Source organism: Lampetra planeri, unplaced genomic scaffold, assembly GCF_965212315.1.
Source record: "Lampetra planeri unplaced genomic scaffold, kcLamPlan1.2.h2 scaffold_1021, whole genome shotgun sequence".
In the NCBI taxonomy this organism is placed as follows: domain Eukaryota; kingdom Metazoa; phylum Chordata; class Hyperoartia; order Petromyzontiformes; family Petromyzontidae; genus Lampetra; species Lampetra planeri.
In genome coordinates this window covers 19,114-34,485 of record NW_027613730.1, presented here as the reverse complement: position 1 = coordinate 34,485, position 15,372 = coordinate 19,114, and the positions used below count along the sequence as shown (strand labels likewise).

General features: G+C 44.8%; 2 protein-coding genes across 2 annotated transcripts; one reads left to right on the top strand and one right to left on the bottom strand.

Annotated features, from left to right (window-relative positions):
• Nucleotides 1–2,980: 2,980 nt before the first annotated feature.
• LOC144738491 (transcription intermediary factor 1-alpha-like) lies at nucleotides 2,981–10,854 on the bottom strand. The gene is given in 16 exon segments (XM_078621507.1): nucleotides 2,981–3,289; nucleotides 3,534–3,695; nucleotides 3,787–3,861; nucleotides 3,941–4,052; nucleotides 4,384–4,600; nucleotides 4,797–4,917; nucleotides 6,265–6,510; nucleotides 6,591–6,724; nucleotides 7,731–7,845; nucleotides 7,951–8,097; nucleotides 8,172–8,286; nucleotides 8,409–8,525; nucleotides 8,671–8,803; nucleotides 9,284–9,431; nucleotides 9,546–9,664; nucleotides 10,590–10,854. Coding segments are annotated over 16 exon segments (2,535 nt in total).
• Nucleotides 10,855–11,553: 699 nt separating this feature from the next.
• LOC144738490 (aldo-keto reductase family 1 member D1-like) lies at nucleotides 11,554–15,372 on the top strand. The gene is given in 10 exon segments (XM_078621505.1): nucleotides 11,554–11,646; nucleotides 12,368–12,535; nucleotides 12,743–12,859; nucleotides 12,949–13,026; nucleotides 13,293–13,415; nucleotides 13,813–13,922; nucleotides 13,998–14,163; nucleotides 15,166–15,210; nucleotides 15,213–15,250; nucleotides 15,330–15,372. Coding segments are annotated over 10 exon segments (981 nt in total).

Below are 15,372 nucleotides of genomic sequence, written 5' to 3'. Positions count from 1 at the left end.
TCCCCACAAACAACACATCAACAATACACTGATTACCATCACAACTTCAACAAACACAGCAACAACAATCAACAACACATCGATAGCATCACATCAACAAACAACACATAAACAAATAACGAATCAAAGAGCACAACAAACATCAACAATGGCATTGATATCCAACACAACAACAAACAACACATCAAGCATATCGAAAGAAACTCATCAACAACCAACACACAAACAATCAACAACACAAGACAAACATCCACTCATCAACAACCAACACACAAACAATCAACAACACAAGACAAACATCCACTCATCAACAACCAACACACAAACAATCAACAACACAAGACAAACATCCACTCATCAACAACCAACACACAAACAATCAACAACACAAGACAAACATCCACTCATCAACAACCAACACACAAACAATCAACAACACAAGACAAACATCCACTCATCAACAACCAACACACAAACAATCAACAACACAAGACAAACATCCACTCATCAACAACTAACACACAAACAATCAACAACACAAGACAAACATCCACTCATCAACAACCAACACACAAACAATCAACAACACAAGACAAACATCCACTCATCAACAACCAACATATAAACAATCAACAACACAAGACAAACATCCACTCGTCAACAACCAACATATAAACAATCAACAACACAAGACAAACATCCACTCCTCAACAACCAACACACAAACAATCAACAACACAAGACAAACATCCACTCATCAACAACCAACATATAAACAATCAACAACACAAGACAAACATCCACTCATCAACAACCAACATATAAACAATCAACAACACAAGACAAACATCCACTCGTCAACAACCAACAGTCTGAAGCGGAACTGATCCGTTTCCACTGTTCGTGACAGAAATGATCATGTTCACATCAGCCACATGAAACGACGTGACCGTGTCTGTGTGTTTCAGACCGACACACACCGACACTCTCCACGTCATCCACCGGTTTACCGTGTGCTCGTGCAGCTCCATACAGACAGAAGACCAGTATCAACCACGGGGCCATCGGGTCAGCTGGACTCATCCGATGCGGCACGACACTGACCCGCTCACCGGGATCAGAGGTGTGTGTGTGTGAGAGAGAGAGAGAGGGAGAGAGAGGAGGGGGGAGCGAGAGAGAGAGAGAGAGAGAGAGAGACTTTTCTTCGCGGAGCTCCACCTGGAGGCCCCCGGTTTCACGAGATAAAGCCGCAACCAAGCGTATATGCGTACATACAATAAGTATGTCAATTTATGTGAGAAATCGGTTCAATACATCAGTGTACACGTCACCGGATGAGGTATGGAGGTGACTTGAAGATCTGTGTACAATCAGCAGATTGTCAGCAGGTTTTAGATGGTCACCCTCTTAAAGTAATAAAACGAATCATCATAAGGTGACCGGCAAAATAAACAGTAAAAAAGGATTGTAACAAAGGCAGGGTATTATTTGAAGAAGGTGACGCCTGGCTGTGTGATGGCCGACACTGACGGGTTGTGTTGCAGAGACAAAGGCTGTTTGACACATCTGTGTGACGGCGTTTGTCAGCCGTCAGTTCCCTCCTGCTAACGTGGAGGATGGCCGACCCTGTTGATGTGACGTGAAGTCAGCACAGCTGCCTTTCCAGGTGTTGTGAGGTGAAAACATAAACAAGAATTTGTGTAAATTAAAGACAGACACGACGAGTTGAAACAATCAGTCCGTCATTTGTGACACAAAAAAGACAAAAGCATGTTTCTTGTTTGATCATTTACAGGATTTGTGCAGTTTGACAGGAGTGAAACTGACCCCCCACATCCACCCACAGGTTTGTTTATTGACAACTAAGCTAGAAATGTTTGTTACGATTGTGCTCAGGGGCACATTCCTTCCTCCGGAGAGGGACGCCGACTAAAACAACACGGTTTTACTAAGAAACCCTGAAGCCGACCAACGAGGACACTGATAAAGTGATTCTCATGTCTCAGATTTATCTGGAGCTGATAAAAACCTAAATAAATTAAGTCTGTAAACGCCCCCCCCACCCTACACACACACCCAGTAGTGTTTCAGCCACTGAGTTGTTCCTTCTGTACACATACTGCAGTACATGAAGGCGCCAAAGGTTTGCTGCATGCATACTGTAGTAAGTTATATATTACTAATAAAAAGAAAGGTACCACTGCATGGAAGTCTGTGTGAAAAGAGGAAAAGAGGAAGTAACATTTGTATGAAGACGTCCATCATGCACAAACTAACCCAAAGCCGTTTGTGTTTCAACCGACGGCGTCAGATCGTGTTCTTCTTCCATGACATGTCATCGGTGTGTTTGTTTTCACTGTCGTCGTCTCATCGTAGACGCGTCCGTGACAGGAAACCTGCACTGTCTGTCCAGCAAATTGCAAACAGCCCCCAGCCGCTCCTCTCCATGTGCATCTACTGCGGTAGCAGTGCTAAACATCACACTCTGTACACACACACACACACACCCTGTTCTCCCATTGCAATAAAAACAGAACGGAACGGATGAGACGGCAGGAAACCAACGCCTCAATGGAAGACTGATCTGGACTACAGCTCCTCCTCGTCTTTGTCTGCGCTCGCGGGAGACTCCTCCTGGCGTTCACATGAAGCTGCAGCGTTGTCTGGGAGGGGCTGAGGGGGTTCCTCTTTCAGGGAGCAGCTGGTGGCTGCGTCTACTTTCTCGCTGTGAGCAGCTGGAGACGAGTTCTGCGCGTCGTCAGAGGGAGTTTCCCGCTGTGCCTTTTCCTCAGCCGCTGCTGCAGCTTCTTCTTCCACAGCCGCTGTACCCTCCTCTTCTTCAGCTGCAGCTCCTGCTGCACCCTCTGCTTCCTCAGCCCCCACACCCTCCTCCTCTTCAGCTGCTGCAGCCCCCTCAGCCTCAGTCGTGCCTTCTTCAGTAGTGTCTTTCTCTGCATCCACCTTCTCACATGTTGCTGTTTCACTTGTATCCATCGCCTCCTCCTCCTCCTTCTGAGTCTTCTCCTCTGCTGCTGACGGGGTGGTCCCCATCCTCCTCCTCCACTGGGGGGATTCCGTCTCCGGCAGGGCTGGCTGGCTTGTCGTCCTTGACGGGAGCCACGCCCCCCTGCATCATCGGCTCCTCTTCCTCATCGATCTCATCCTCTAAAGGAGGGATCATCTCCTCTTCTCGTCCTCCAGGAAAGATCCTGTCTGGGTAGACAAGCTTCAGCTGTTCTTCAAAATACTCCTCCAAGTACAAGCCGGCGCTGCCCACCTCTGAGGTCGCCTGGTGGGGGCAGGAGAGAGAGAGAGTGAATGGAACGGCAACGCAGGCCACACACGTTATTCTGTTACCTCCTGAAAGTGGACAATTTTAGAGATGTGATCATCTTCAAGAAAATAAGTCCCACATCAATCCACATTTTTCTTGTTAAAGGTCGTTTTAGTCTTTTAATTTAGCAATTAAAAGATGTCAAAGCCTAATATTGGGGGAATAAACACATTAGTATCCTACAACGTTATACTGGTACCTTGTAGTACTTTGCACAGTTGGAAAATATGAGCCTGACATCTGCGACAAATCCCTCAGGAATGATGTAACTTTCACTCCCCGGCGCCTTGGACTCGAGCTTCTTCTTCACCATTGATAAATCCATTGGGGTCTTGATCAGCTCTTTGTACCTTCTTGTCTCCTGCGTCAGATGTACAATGACGGTTTAGCATCAAAAGAAGTTTCAAAAACATCAGACCCTCCACGCGCAAAATGAATGGAAAGAATCGTACCGATGGAGAAGCAGGCTGCTGGAAGTCGGTGCTGAAGTCATTGCAGAAGAGGCGCAGCAGCAGCCTCTCGCAACTCTGCAGATCCAAGAAAGAACAAAAGAAATGCAGTGACGAGGACTCAGAGATGTGTGTGTGTGTGTGTGTGTGTGTGTACCCTTCTGTCCACGGGTGTCAGTCTTTCAGATGAAGGTGTGTCCTTGCTGTCACAGTCGTATTCCATCTCAGGAGCCACCAGGTCGCGGCAGAACGAACAGAACCACTCGCCACTGTGGAGACAAGAGGATTATTGTGTGTTTCAGTAGGAAACAAATCAGGATCGATCAGCTGATCATTCTGGACCTGGAGAACGACTCATCATCAATTTAAAGGTTTTATTTCTTGTCAAGTAACAGTACGTTTACTTCATTGTACGTAAGTACTCTTTGAGTATCTTTGCTCAGCTCTTATTTTTATGGCACCTTTGACTTGAACATCTCATTTGTCAAATATCAGACTACCTCTCTGTCAACGTCCACTACTTAAGTGATGTCTGTTTTGTCAGCGCCACCTTCTGATCTGCAGGGTTGTACGTTTACAAGTGATTCCTATGACACAGACCTGGGGGACTCGTTCAGGGTGGGGATGTGGCAGGACAGGTGGAAAACTTTGGGACACTTGTCGCAGCAGAGCAGCTCCCCTCCGTTCTGGCACACGGCGCACCAGTCCTCGTTTGGATCTTCTTCCGGCTCCGCCTGCTTTTTTGGCGCTGCTTGTGCCGCGGCCTCGGGACGCTGCTCTTTCCCCGGGGAGACGTCAGATTGAGACGTGTGAGGGGCTGCGACGGGGGGGCAGAGCTTCGGCAGCTGCAGGGGTGTGGACTGAGCCCCGGTGCTGCTGTCGGGTACGCTGGACTGCACCTGTCAGCAGAGAAGAATCCAAACACACACAAGTCAGAGGTGATGAAATGACACAAACTGTCGGCAGCATTGAACTGATCATTCTGGTGGAAAAGAACCGTTTAAATGTGGAACATTATCCTACAAAATGAACTTCATCCTCATCCTCGGGCTCGTCCTTGATGACGATGACGGGCCCTGGGGACGATCTCTTTCGCCGCTTGGCTGCGGGGGCAGATGGGCTCTCAGAACTCAGCTTCCAGGAAATCGTCCTTTGACACAAGAGGACACAGTGACTTTTCTCCTAAAGACACACTGGCTTTGAGTATGTTTCATTGTCTAGATTTTTTTTACTTGAATGTGTAATAAAAACAGTTACAGTCAACAGGAAACCAGTCTGAAGTTCAGTGCTCCGGGACATAACGGTGGAATAAACTGACATTCCTTCACGACAGTGAAACTGGTCAGATCGGAGGCGTCCCAGTTAGAGGTCGTTTTCCAAGTCCGACCTGTTTACCTGTTTACTGTTTTTGTATCACTTTGGTCTTTTTTTATTTGTTGTCTGTGTGAACATCGTTACGGTGTAGTTGTACATGCAATACTATGGAATGTGTTGTTTAGCACATAACTAGCTGAAGAATGGATTTGTTCCTTCTATGAAACTGGAACGAAAAAAAACTTTTCACCCATGAATAAATGCGGTGAGTCTCACGTGTCACTGGTGTTTCTTACCCTGTGCCACGATCTGAAGAAGACGGTTTAGTCAAAGGTGAGTTCTGCCTTCCCTGAACTTAAAGAGGAGACAGAGAAGTTTTCATCATGTTAGTTTCAAAGTTTTGTTGAACCCATCTTGTCAAATTTCTTACTTGATTTGTCTGCGGTTGTTGATGCGATGTTTGATGCAAAGTTGGGTTTGGGGAGGGAGATGGTGATGGGGGGGACACTCGCGTCACTTCTCTTCAGTAACGTCTCTGTCAGGCTCCGCTGAGGACAATAAAAACTCATTTAGAACATTTACACGAGGCAACGTGAAAGGCCTCTTCAGCCTCCGTTCTTCCCTCTACCAACCTGGCTGAGCGGCGTCTGCGTGGCTGCTCCCGAGGACAGAGGTGGTGGATAGCGGGACGTACCCTGTAACACATCCATTGGTTTAGGAGGGAGGCTGGAGCTATGGATCAGTTCTCTCAGAGACTAGAGGTAGAAAAAAATATGAAGGTAGAAGAATTAATGTACAAATGTAGCTTAGCATCAAGAATGTGTTGACAAAGTTTAGCACTGGGGAAGAAAGAGCAAGAGCTAGAATTCAAACGTAAAAACAATACGTCCTCCTAAACAGAATCGTGCAAGCTGATATAAAACATTTAGTCCATTTTTAAAAAAAAGTAACATAACTTGATTTGATCTTAAAAACAAACATGGTTTGATCTTAAAACAAACATTTTGGACTGAACAGGTAAATTAGCTCCGTGCTTTAAGAGGAGGACTTGAGATCTCAACTCCCAGACGGCCCTAACTTCTTCAGACTGATTCACTGATTCATTCAAAAAGATGCAGTAACCAAATATGTCTTGAGAATAAAGACTTCGAAGATCACAACACTTACAGGAGGGGGTTGGAATCCAGAGCTGTGGAGCATGGAGGACGTGGGGCTTCTGGTGCTGGGGTGGGAGACCCCATACCTGCGCCCTGGCTGAGACAAGTTGGTGAGGCCTTGGGAGGGGGAGGAGCCTCCATGGATGGGTCTGGTTGGAGGTGGAGGCCCGTGGGGTCCTTGGTGCCTGACGTTCTGGTACCAGGACCAGTGGTTCGGAGGGGGCTGTCTGTGGGGCTGCTGGGAAAGTTTCTCCACCTCACACACCAAAAAAGATGGACTTGAACAACAGCGTTTCACAGGATCTAAGGGCCAAACGTGTCAGAGAGTCCTTCTACCTGCATCTGTAGCTGAGCCAGCGTGCTCTGTCGCTGCTGAGCCGACAGGCCTCCACTGGGACCCTCCACTCTGGGACCTGCCTGATGGTTGACGGCAGGCGGCCGAGACTGGTTCCTTTCTACTACCAGAGAACCTAAAATCGACAGGCACACAATTCAAATCGAGTGCGCTCCCAGCCTTTACACGAACCACAACGTGGCAAAAACTCTTTACAGACAAGAGAGGATGGAACTGATCAGGAATGAAAGAGCACATGCAGGCGTTTTCAGTGAACCTCCTGTCACCAAATTTGTCTTACAGGCCTCTCTGGAATGTTGCTTACACATTAAAATCATTTTTAATTGTTATGGCTGTTACTACAAATCACGATACTAGTAATCAAGTCACCACTTTTGGACGGTGCACACAATCTCCAAGTGTGTTCTAATTACAGTGGATGTCCTCTTTGAGGAGTTAACGGCTATTTTTGTTGAATTATAAAAAAACATATAATTTATCTAGCACTTACAACGCAGTCCTAAGATCTGATCTGACCCATTCAGATACATGCAGTTCAAATGACCCAGTGACACAACAAGGGGGGACCTGAAACTCACACCGCAAACTATGAGTCCCATTGCCTATGAGTCAACCCTGGATACCATGACCTGGATGACTGAGAACCTTCAGAGAATTTACGGTTGAAAACCAGTTGTTTGAGTTCCACTTTCATGACAAGTAGGTAGGTCAGAAAAAAAAATATTGCACTGGTTCTTAGTTGATAACTCGGTACTCCATATACAACTACACTGTAACAAGAATCAGTAACAAACAACGTGCGTGTGTATGAGTCATTGAGATGGAACAAAAGACCTGAATGATACAAAAAAAGAGCTACTGACGCTGTACCGAATTGAGGTCGGAGTTAGATGTCACTGGCTAGGAGGGCGTTCCATTTGTCAAGTGCCTGCCTGCCTCAGATCCAACTCGGACAGCGAGTGGAATGCGCGACTGGCCGAGACAAATATTAGTGCTTGGGTCAGAAATGTTTTGTTTGCCTTTCATACAGCTGTTTTATTTCTGTCAAATAGCTTCTGCAGCCTCATCAACTCACATGGTTCAGATTGCAGCCGAGCACACTGTAGTGGTTTGAGTCTTACCGAGGTCGACGTTTGTGGCCCAGAACCCAGAGCGACACTGGAAGCGAACGGAACTCTGAGGGACAATGGAGGGACTGCAGCTTGCCCTCATCAGGTAATGCATCTGGAAAAGAATCTAGGACATAAAAAGACAGAGGATATTTACTGGGATCAGAACAATTCATGACATTCATAACGGAACACGCTGTGTACGTGGACGAGCTGGACAGGATTCCCGCACCAGTCTCTTGCAGTACAGGAGGGCGGTTCCGCTGTGACTGGCTGTGGCCCATTTGGTAAAGCTGATGACGTGATCCAGGTGGCGGCTCAGGGAGCTGATGTCATCCTGCTGCTTCTTCAAACCCAGCTCGTGGTCCTTCGTCAGGGCCTGAGAGTATGAAGAGTTCAGAAAAAGAGTCACCCTGAACATCCCATTTGCCTTTGAGACATCGTCAAACAAACCTCAACTTGGTTGACCAGAATCTTCCCCTTCTTGTTGATCTCAATTATTAATTTGCAGATGGACATTTTTATTTCATTTGTCACAGACTTCCTGTTTTCTTCAACTTGCTGCAGTCTGAAAGACAGAAAGGCAGAAAATTCCTTCTTCGTTACATGGACGATGTTTCAGATTATACAGCTAATCACCACTTCACCAACAGAGATGAAACACAAACGGGGATAAAATGTTCTCTCTACCCAGAGTTAATGTAACTGGACACGTCCTCGATGGTCTTTCTTTTCTCTTGCAACTGCAGTGTCATGTTCTCCAGGTACTGCCTGTGGTTCCTGTAGGCGTCCTCCAGAAACTGGTAGCTGGACACAGTGAAGCTCATCAACCACGTGGAGTTTGTCACGTGAGCCAGCGTAAAGCTTCCTCAAATTAGGTTTCACTGCGACTGTAAAGTTGTACTACTAATATGTGTGTATTCCAGGACACCATTCTTCTAAAAGAACATACTTGTGATCCTTGTGCTTCAGCAGCTGGCAGTCTCGACAGGTGAGCCGGTCACACGTCTCGCAGAACAGCTTCAGAGGCTCCTGCTTGTGGATGTCACAAAACATCGGCTTCTGTGTGGAAACACCGACCGCTTCTAGCAAACAGAGAGGAGAAGAAGAGCAGCGTTAGCTTCTCAAGGACCATTAGGTGTGTTAACAGAGTCTTCTACAATTGTCCCTTTTCCTCCCCCACGCCCTTTAGTTATTGTCTCGCCATCGTGGTTGTTTTTATAACAGTTCACTGTTTTTCTTGGTTGTCTTCAAGCTATAGCAACTGAAATTGACCGCATCTTGCCATTATGGCAGTTTGTTCAGCAAACAAAGAAGTGACACTTGGAGAGGCGGGAAAGTCACGTGGCGCCAACAGTCTAATCGTAATTGCTGCCACACAGTCGCAAAACACATTTCTGGAGAGGTCCACGTCAGGCTGCGCCGTCGATATGATGCACAACCATAAATGATTTTTAATCATATTATGAAGGAAGCGTCATCCCCCAGTCACAGAAACATAGGAACTTATATCTTTACATAATATATATAACATATAATACAGAACAGTGGCTGGCACGTTATACCTGGAGACATCTCCTCCTTCTGGCGTATGGTGTGATCCCTGGTGAACTTTACCCTCTGGTGCGCCTCAATGCATGTCACACACAGAAACTCCATGCACTCCATGCAGTAGCCCGTCGCCTCTGTGTTGTCATCGCAGCTCATGCAGACCTAGTGAATATGCAAAAAAAAGAACAGATGAAACGCAGCGTGATAAAAATTTTAACACCTCGTCGGGTGAAAAAGAAAGCTGGAATGGCGCAGGAGAGGAAGGGTCTGGCCGACCTGGCTGGTTTTCTCCACGGTGCTGCTGGGAACCTCAGCTGAGTCCTTGACAAAGAAGTTATCCAGAAGGTCCATTTCCCAGCATTCCTGTCTGCACACTGGACATCGAATGGTGCCCACTGGAAACACACAGCGAGAGAGAGCATGCAGATGTTATACAGGGTTATATGAGGTAAGGCATCACCTAAGACAGAGGTGTCAAACATACATACGGGATGAATTTAAAGTTTGAAAGTTTCATAGCAACACAAACTGTCCTATTTCAATGGTAAGGTCCTCTTCCACTATTGCACTAAAAAATACAGACAAATATTCTTTCTTCCTTCATTGCGTCACACTCATTTGTGGGTTGAATCAGTTGAGGTGTGGATAACTACACGCATGTGACAATGGATGTACATATAAAGATGTTGACAAGTTGTAGTTGATGATTTATGCCTTTGTATCCACTGTAAGTTGTAACACACATAAATGGTAAACTGACAGAATACAACTGAAATTGCACTTATTTCAAGATGCTTATATCATAAAAGGATAGTTAATTAATTGTTAACACTTTCATAATGTGCTTGTCCATATTTGCACTAAAACAAGGGTGACATTTTGGAGTTGTTGTTATTTAAAGGTTATTACAGTGCATATGTAATATATATATATACAAACACACAATCTAGTGAAAACGCTGAGTTTGTTCATCCTGAAAATAATGAAAATTCAGAATTTTCACGGGTCACAGAAAACCAAATTCAAACACGAAATGGTACAGTTTTGTTAGGTTTGATTACTACCAGTTTATGTGTAAATGTTTCATCATTTCGGGATAAACAAACTCTGGGAACAAACCTGCTTTCATCATGCAGCTCGTATTTACTTTGTTGTATTTGACTGTACATGTCAGCTGCAATGACCAATGCGTGTTTCTATTCTATCCAAACATTTTCACCAGTATCTAGTAAACACCGCTGTGTACTTTATCCCAAAGATAAAGTACAATGCCGAGTCGGTAATCCCCTCGATGGTTAATGACAAAAAATATGTTCTCACGGGGTTTGCTGTGGTCGATCTGTCCGTGTGTGTCCCGTCGGGGTTCCGTGTTCCTGAACGGCGCTGGCAGACATCTCTTGCAGAAGGAATGGAGACAGGGCAAGAGTTTGGGCTCTCTATTGTGGAAGCTCAACTTACAGATGGGGCAAGTGTCCATTAGCCCAAATGTGCCTTGCTGTTTCAGCCTCTCCTCCTCGGCTGGCAAACTTTCTGCCTCATTTTCCACGATAATGACAATGTCATCATTGTCGATGCTCTCATCCATCTTTCACCCTGGGGCGTCCTGGTCTCTCGGGTCGAACTACCAATGCGGCGTTGCCTTTGGAAACAAAGACTAAGCCAAATATCCCTCCGATGTATCCAGCCACAGAGAAGATACGAACAGTTTGCTTGCCACCATTTAAGATAACAGTCACATTCCTTTAGCCGACGAGAGTTTCACTGAGTTTAAAGCTAGCAGCTTTAGCTTTTAGCTAAAGCAACGTTTGAAGTATTTCCGTTCTAGAAGCTACATTAGCAACGTAGCATTATTTTCACCTGCCCGTACGCTAGCGACAGGAACATGCTAACCGGTTATACTGGTCATTGTAAAACACAATGAGCCTTAAAACGTGTAGTTCGAATGTATCTACATACATTGCTGCTTGTTTTTAACGCTAACTGCTAAGTAGCCACCATCTGTGCGTTTTGCTCCAAATACATAACACATTACCCAGAATGCGCCGCGCCGAATGAAAGCTACGGTGTCCCTGAAGGCCAAACTTTGCGATTTCGCTGAACGACCCATGACAACTGATCAAACACTATCCGCTCCATGTTTGTTTTACACGTGATGTGTTTACGGCCTTTTCATGTTTATGTTGTTAAATATTCCAGGGAGGAGTCTGTGCCGCAAAACGGAAACTTGGCAGCAATGTTCACTCGTGTGTGAGGCTTTAGACGGTGCAGGAACCTGAGGCTGAGGATGGAGCTGACAGCGGAGCGTCACTCGGTCCCTCTGCGGGATGGGAGCAGCATTCCTCTGATAGGACTGGGGACGTATGGAGACCCACGCACGGTAGGTCCACTCATCATAGTAATCATCATCATTAGTGTTATTTTGTAGTTCTAATTAGTTACAATGACAAGTTCCCCAGTTTAAAACGTGGCTATTTGACTGACTTTATTAAAATCAAATATCTAATTACATGCGTTTTCTTAATGTTGAAAGAATGTCCTCAGCTATTTCAAATGTGTCCGTGTTTGAATTTACACTGACTCCTGTCAAACTGCATGAAAATCCTCCCCTTGTCTTTGGGTCATTTTGACCCAGCCACATGTTGCAACATATAATTTTGCAATGGCTCACACATTATTATACTTTTCATCACAAAGAACACACACACACACACACACACACACACACACACACACACACACACACACACACACACTCACACACTCACACACACAATGACCACAAATACACAAAAGTATTATGGAGTTGCCCTTTAGTCAAAACAGGAGAAAATGTGCAGCAAGCATGGGAAGACAAGGGGAAGGTTAAAATCCTTCTACACATCATTGTCATTCATTCACACACAGAATCAGGACAAAAAATGACTGGAAAGTTGAATTATAAAATATGTTACCGACATTTTTACAGAAATTGTTCAGCTGTAACTTCTGTTTCCATAAATAACTGATAACTAAGTGATATCTTTTGTCATTAAATTACTAACACTATTGCATGTAAGTAGTCCCCAACACTGCTCATTGTGTGTGTGTGTCTAACATAGACCCCAAAAGGAACTGCATACGAGTCAGTGAAACTGGCCATTGAAGTCGGCTACAGACACATAGATGGAGCTCTGGTGTATTTCAACGAGCATGAGGTGGGACAGGCCATCAGGGAGAAAATAGCAGACGGAACTGTGAGGAGAGAGGACATCTTCTACTGTGGAAAGGTTTGGAGAAAATGTACAGGTTTTCACTGAGTGTGTGTTCTTCTAAGCAGTGCACTGTTAGACATCTTTGTAAAACAGAAACACAGCAGAACAGATTGTAAGAAACAACAGGTTTCATGGCTCATTGAACATTTTAAGGTTGGTGTCAAAGATAGCTGTACAAATATGCTTGTGTGACCTGACATGATCTTGTGTATGTGTGTGTAGCTGTGGAACACATTCCATCCACCAGAACTAGTACGACCTGCTCTGGAGAAAACACTGAAGACATTACAACTGGATTATGTCGATTTATACATAGTAGAGATGCCCACAGCTTTTAAGGTATTAATACACTTTATTACATGTTTGTGTTTATGTGTTTAACATTGTTTTGCTTTAATGTCACTGTTTAATCCCGTGATCTTTTGAAGCCAGGAGATACTTTCTACCCAAGAGATGAAAACGGGAAGTACATTTATCATGAGACGGATCTTTGTGCAACTTGGGAGGTGAGACACAGTTCAGCCAAGCATCTCAAGTGAAACAGGTTTTGTAATTCACTCTGTTGTTGACGTTGCTGCACAACTAGAAAGCATTTCAGTGACCTCCACATTCGTTCCACATGTACTATCTCAAGGTCCAAGTTCAATGCACACAGAGAAGTCAGAATAGTGACATGTGTTCATGAGCAACTAACCTTTTGCCACATCTCGTCCTGTGTGCTTATAAACCTGCAGCGACAAGTTCAAAGTGTAATGCTTTGCTGTTTCAAAAGGCTCTGGAGGCTTGCAAAGATGCCGGGCTGGTGAAATCGCTCGGTGTGTCGAACTTCAACAAGAGACAACTGGAGCTGATCTTCAACAAACCTGGGCTGAAACACAAACCTGTGTCCAATCAGGTACTAACATGGTTAATGTCATGTAATTCACTGAAGAAGGCGAATGTTACAGAAGACATTAGTGTGGATAGGAACTTTATTGACCCTCTGAGTCTCATGTGTCTGAACCTGTCTTTCAGACACATGCAGTTTCAATCACTCAGTGATCCAATGACTTTCAGGGAGCCCACCCCTTTGTGTGAGCAAATGACTCAACTTAGTATTAATAGCAGAACTCCCCACTAGTCAGTTCAGAACTGAAGAAGCTTGTCGGATGAGTGGCGAAACGTCTTCAGGTTCTTGAGGTTTTCAGGTTAGGAAAATATGATCATGCAAAAGTGCTGACTCCTGAATGTCTCGCACAAAAGCAAACATTCAGTATGTACTCAAAACTAACATTTGCCTTTTTTAAATACAGATTGAGTGTCATCCCTATTTCACTCAGCCCAAGCTGCTGGAGTATTGCCGGCAGAATGATGTCGTTGTTGTTGGATACAGCCCGCTGGGGACATCAAGAGATGCTTCCTGGTATGCTGGAGGATTTCTCACAGATGGAACACAGCTCTCTGTTGTTGTGTTATTATAAAATTCTAGGTGTTTCAGGGTCAACCTGACGTGCCCCCCTCTGCTGGAAGATTCTGTGCTGGTATCTCTGGCTAAAAAGTACAATAAGACCACAGCTCAGGTGGCGCTGAGGTTCAATGTGCAGCGAGGAGTGGTGGTCATCCCAAAGAGCTTCAGCCCCGCTCGGATAAAGGAGAACTTCCAGGTTGGTTTCCAGGGAAAATTGGAAAATCTAGTTCCACCACATAGGGACCTGTACTGGTGTTGCATCCTTCTCTTTTCACGTTATTCAACAGCACACAAGAGAAAACGCTTTCAAACAGCTTTTCTTTTATTGTGACAATATAAGTGTATTCGATATTTACACAATTTACCAACATACATTATTAACATTATTTACATCATGTTCATTTTTATTAAATATAAAAGTCACATATACAGCAGCTCCTGATAAAAATATAAGCTATAATGAAGGCAGTAAACTGACAGGTATCATTTTGTTGGAATTCTGTTTTTTATTGTTTTTCACAATCCCCCTACATACATTTACATTTCTCCAAAGAACAGGAATACATATGTATTATAGAGGCATAGATACAGTGTTCTGGTAATTTCTAAGAAAAACAAACAGCACAACAAACGAACAGACACACACACACACACAAAATTAACATCAGGCACAGCGGTGCAGCATTGCTGCATGGGTTCTCTCTGGGTACTCTGGCTTGTCAACAGCAGGCCAGGTTAATCAGCTACTCTAAACTGCCTGTAGAATGTGAGTATGAATGGTTGTCTGTGTTTCCATGTCGGCTCTGCGATGAGCTGGCGACTCGTTCACAGCTGGGATTGGCTCCAGCACAACCGCGACCCGTACCCAGAGCAAGCAGGGGGATGATGAATGAACGACAATGCAGAGCGACATTCTAATCGAAAGACTGTCCAACTTTATGTGATACGAGTATGTTATTAAAGCTGTAGATTAAATTAAAGATACAGATATTGCGGTTATTGTCTGTCGTTACACAGAGCAGATTCATTACCAGCCAGTAGAGTATGTGTGTCTGGGTCAGTAACTGTCTGTTCACCTTTTAAGATAAACACACACAGACTGATAATACAGATCCTACCCGGAATCCAACTGAACAGAAATTCGGTCAGTGGAATCATTTTCACATTTCTTTGTCATTGCCTCCCAACCCTGCTGCAGATATTTGACTTCTCGCTCTCTGAAGATGACATGAAGGCCATTGAAGGGGCCTGAACAAGAACATTCGCTTTGTGGAGCTCCTCATGTGAGTATTGTGCATAATCCCCCATGTTCTGTTACGCTGATGAACAAACCATTCACGTTTGTTCTCTGCCATTCAACAGGTGGTCCGATCACCCAGAGTATCCGTTCCATGATGATTACTAG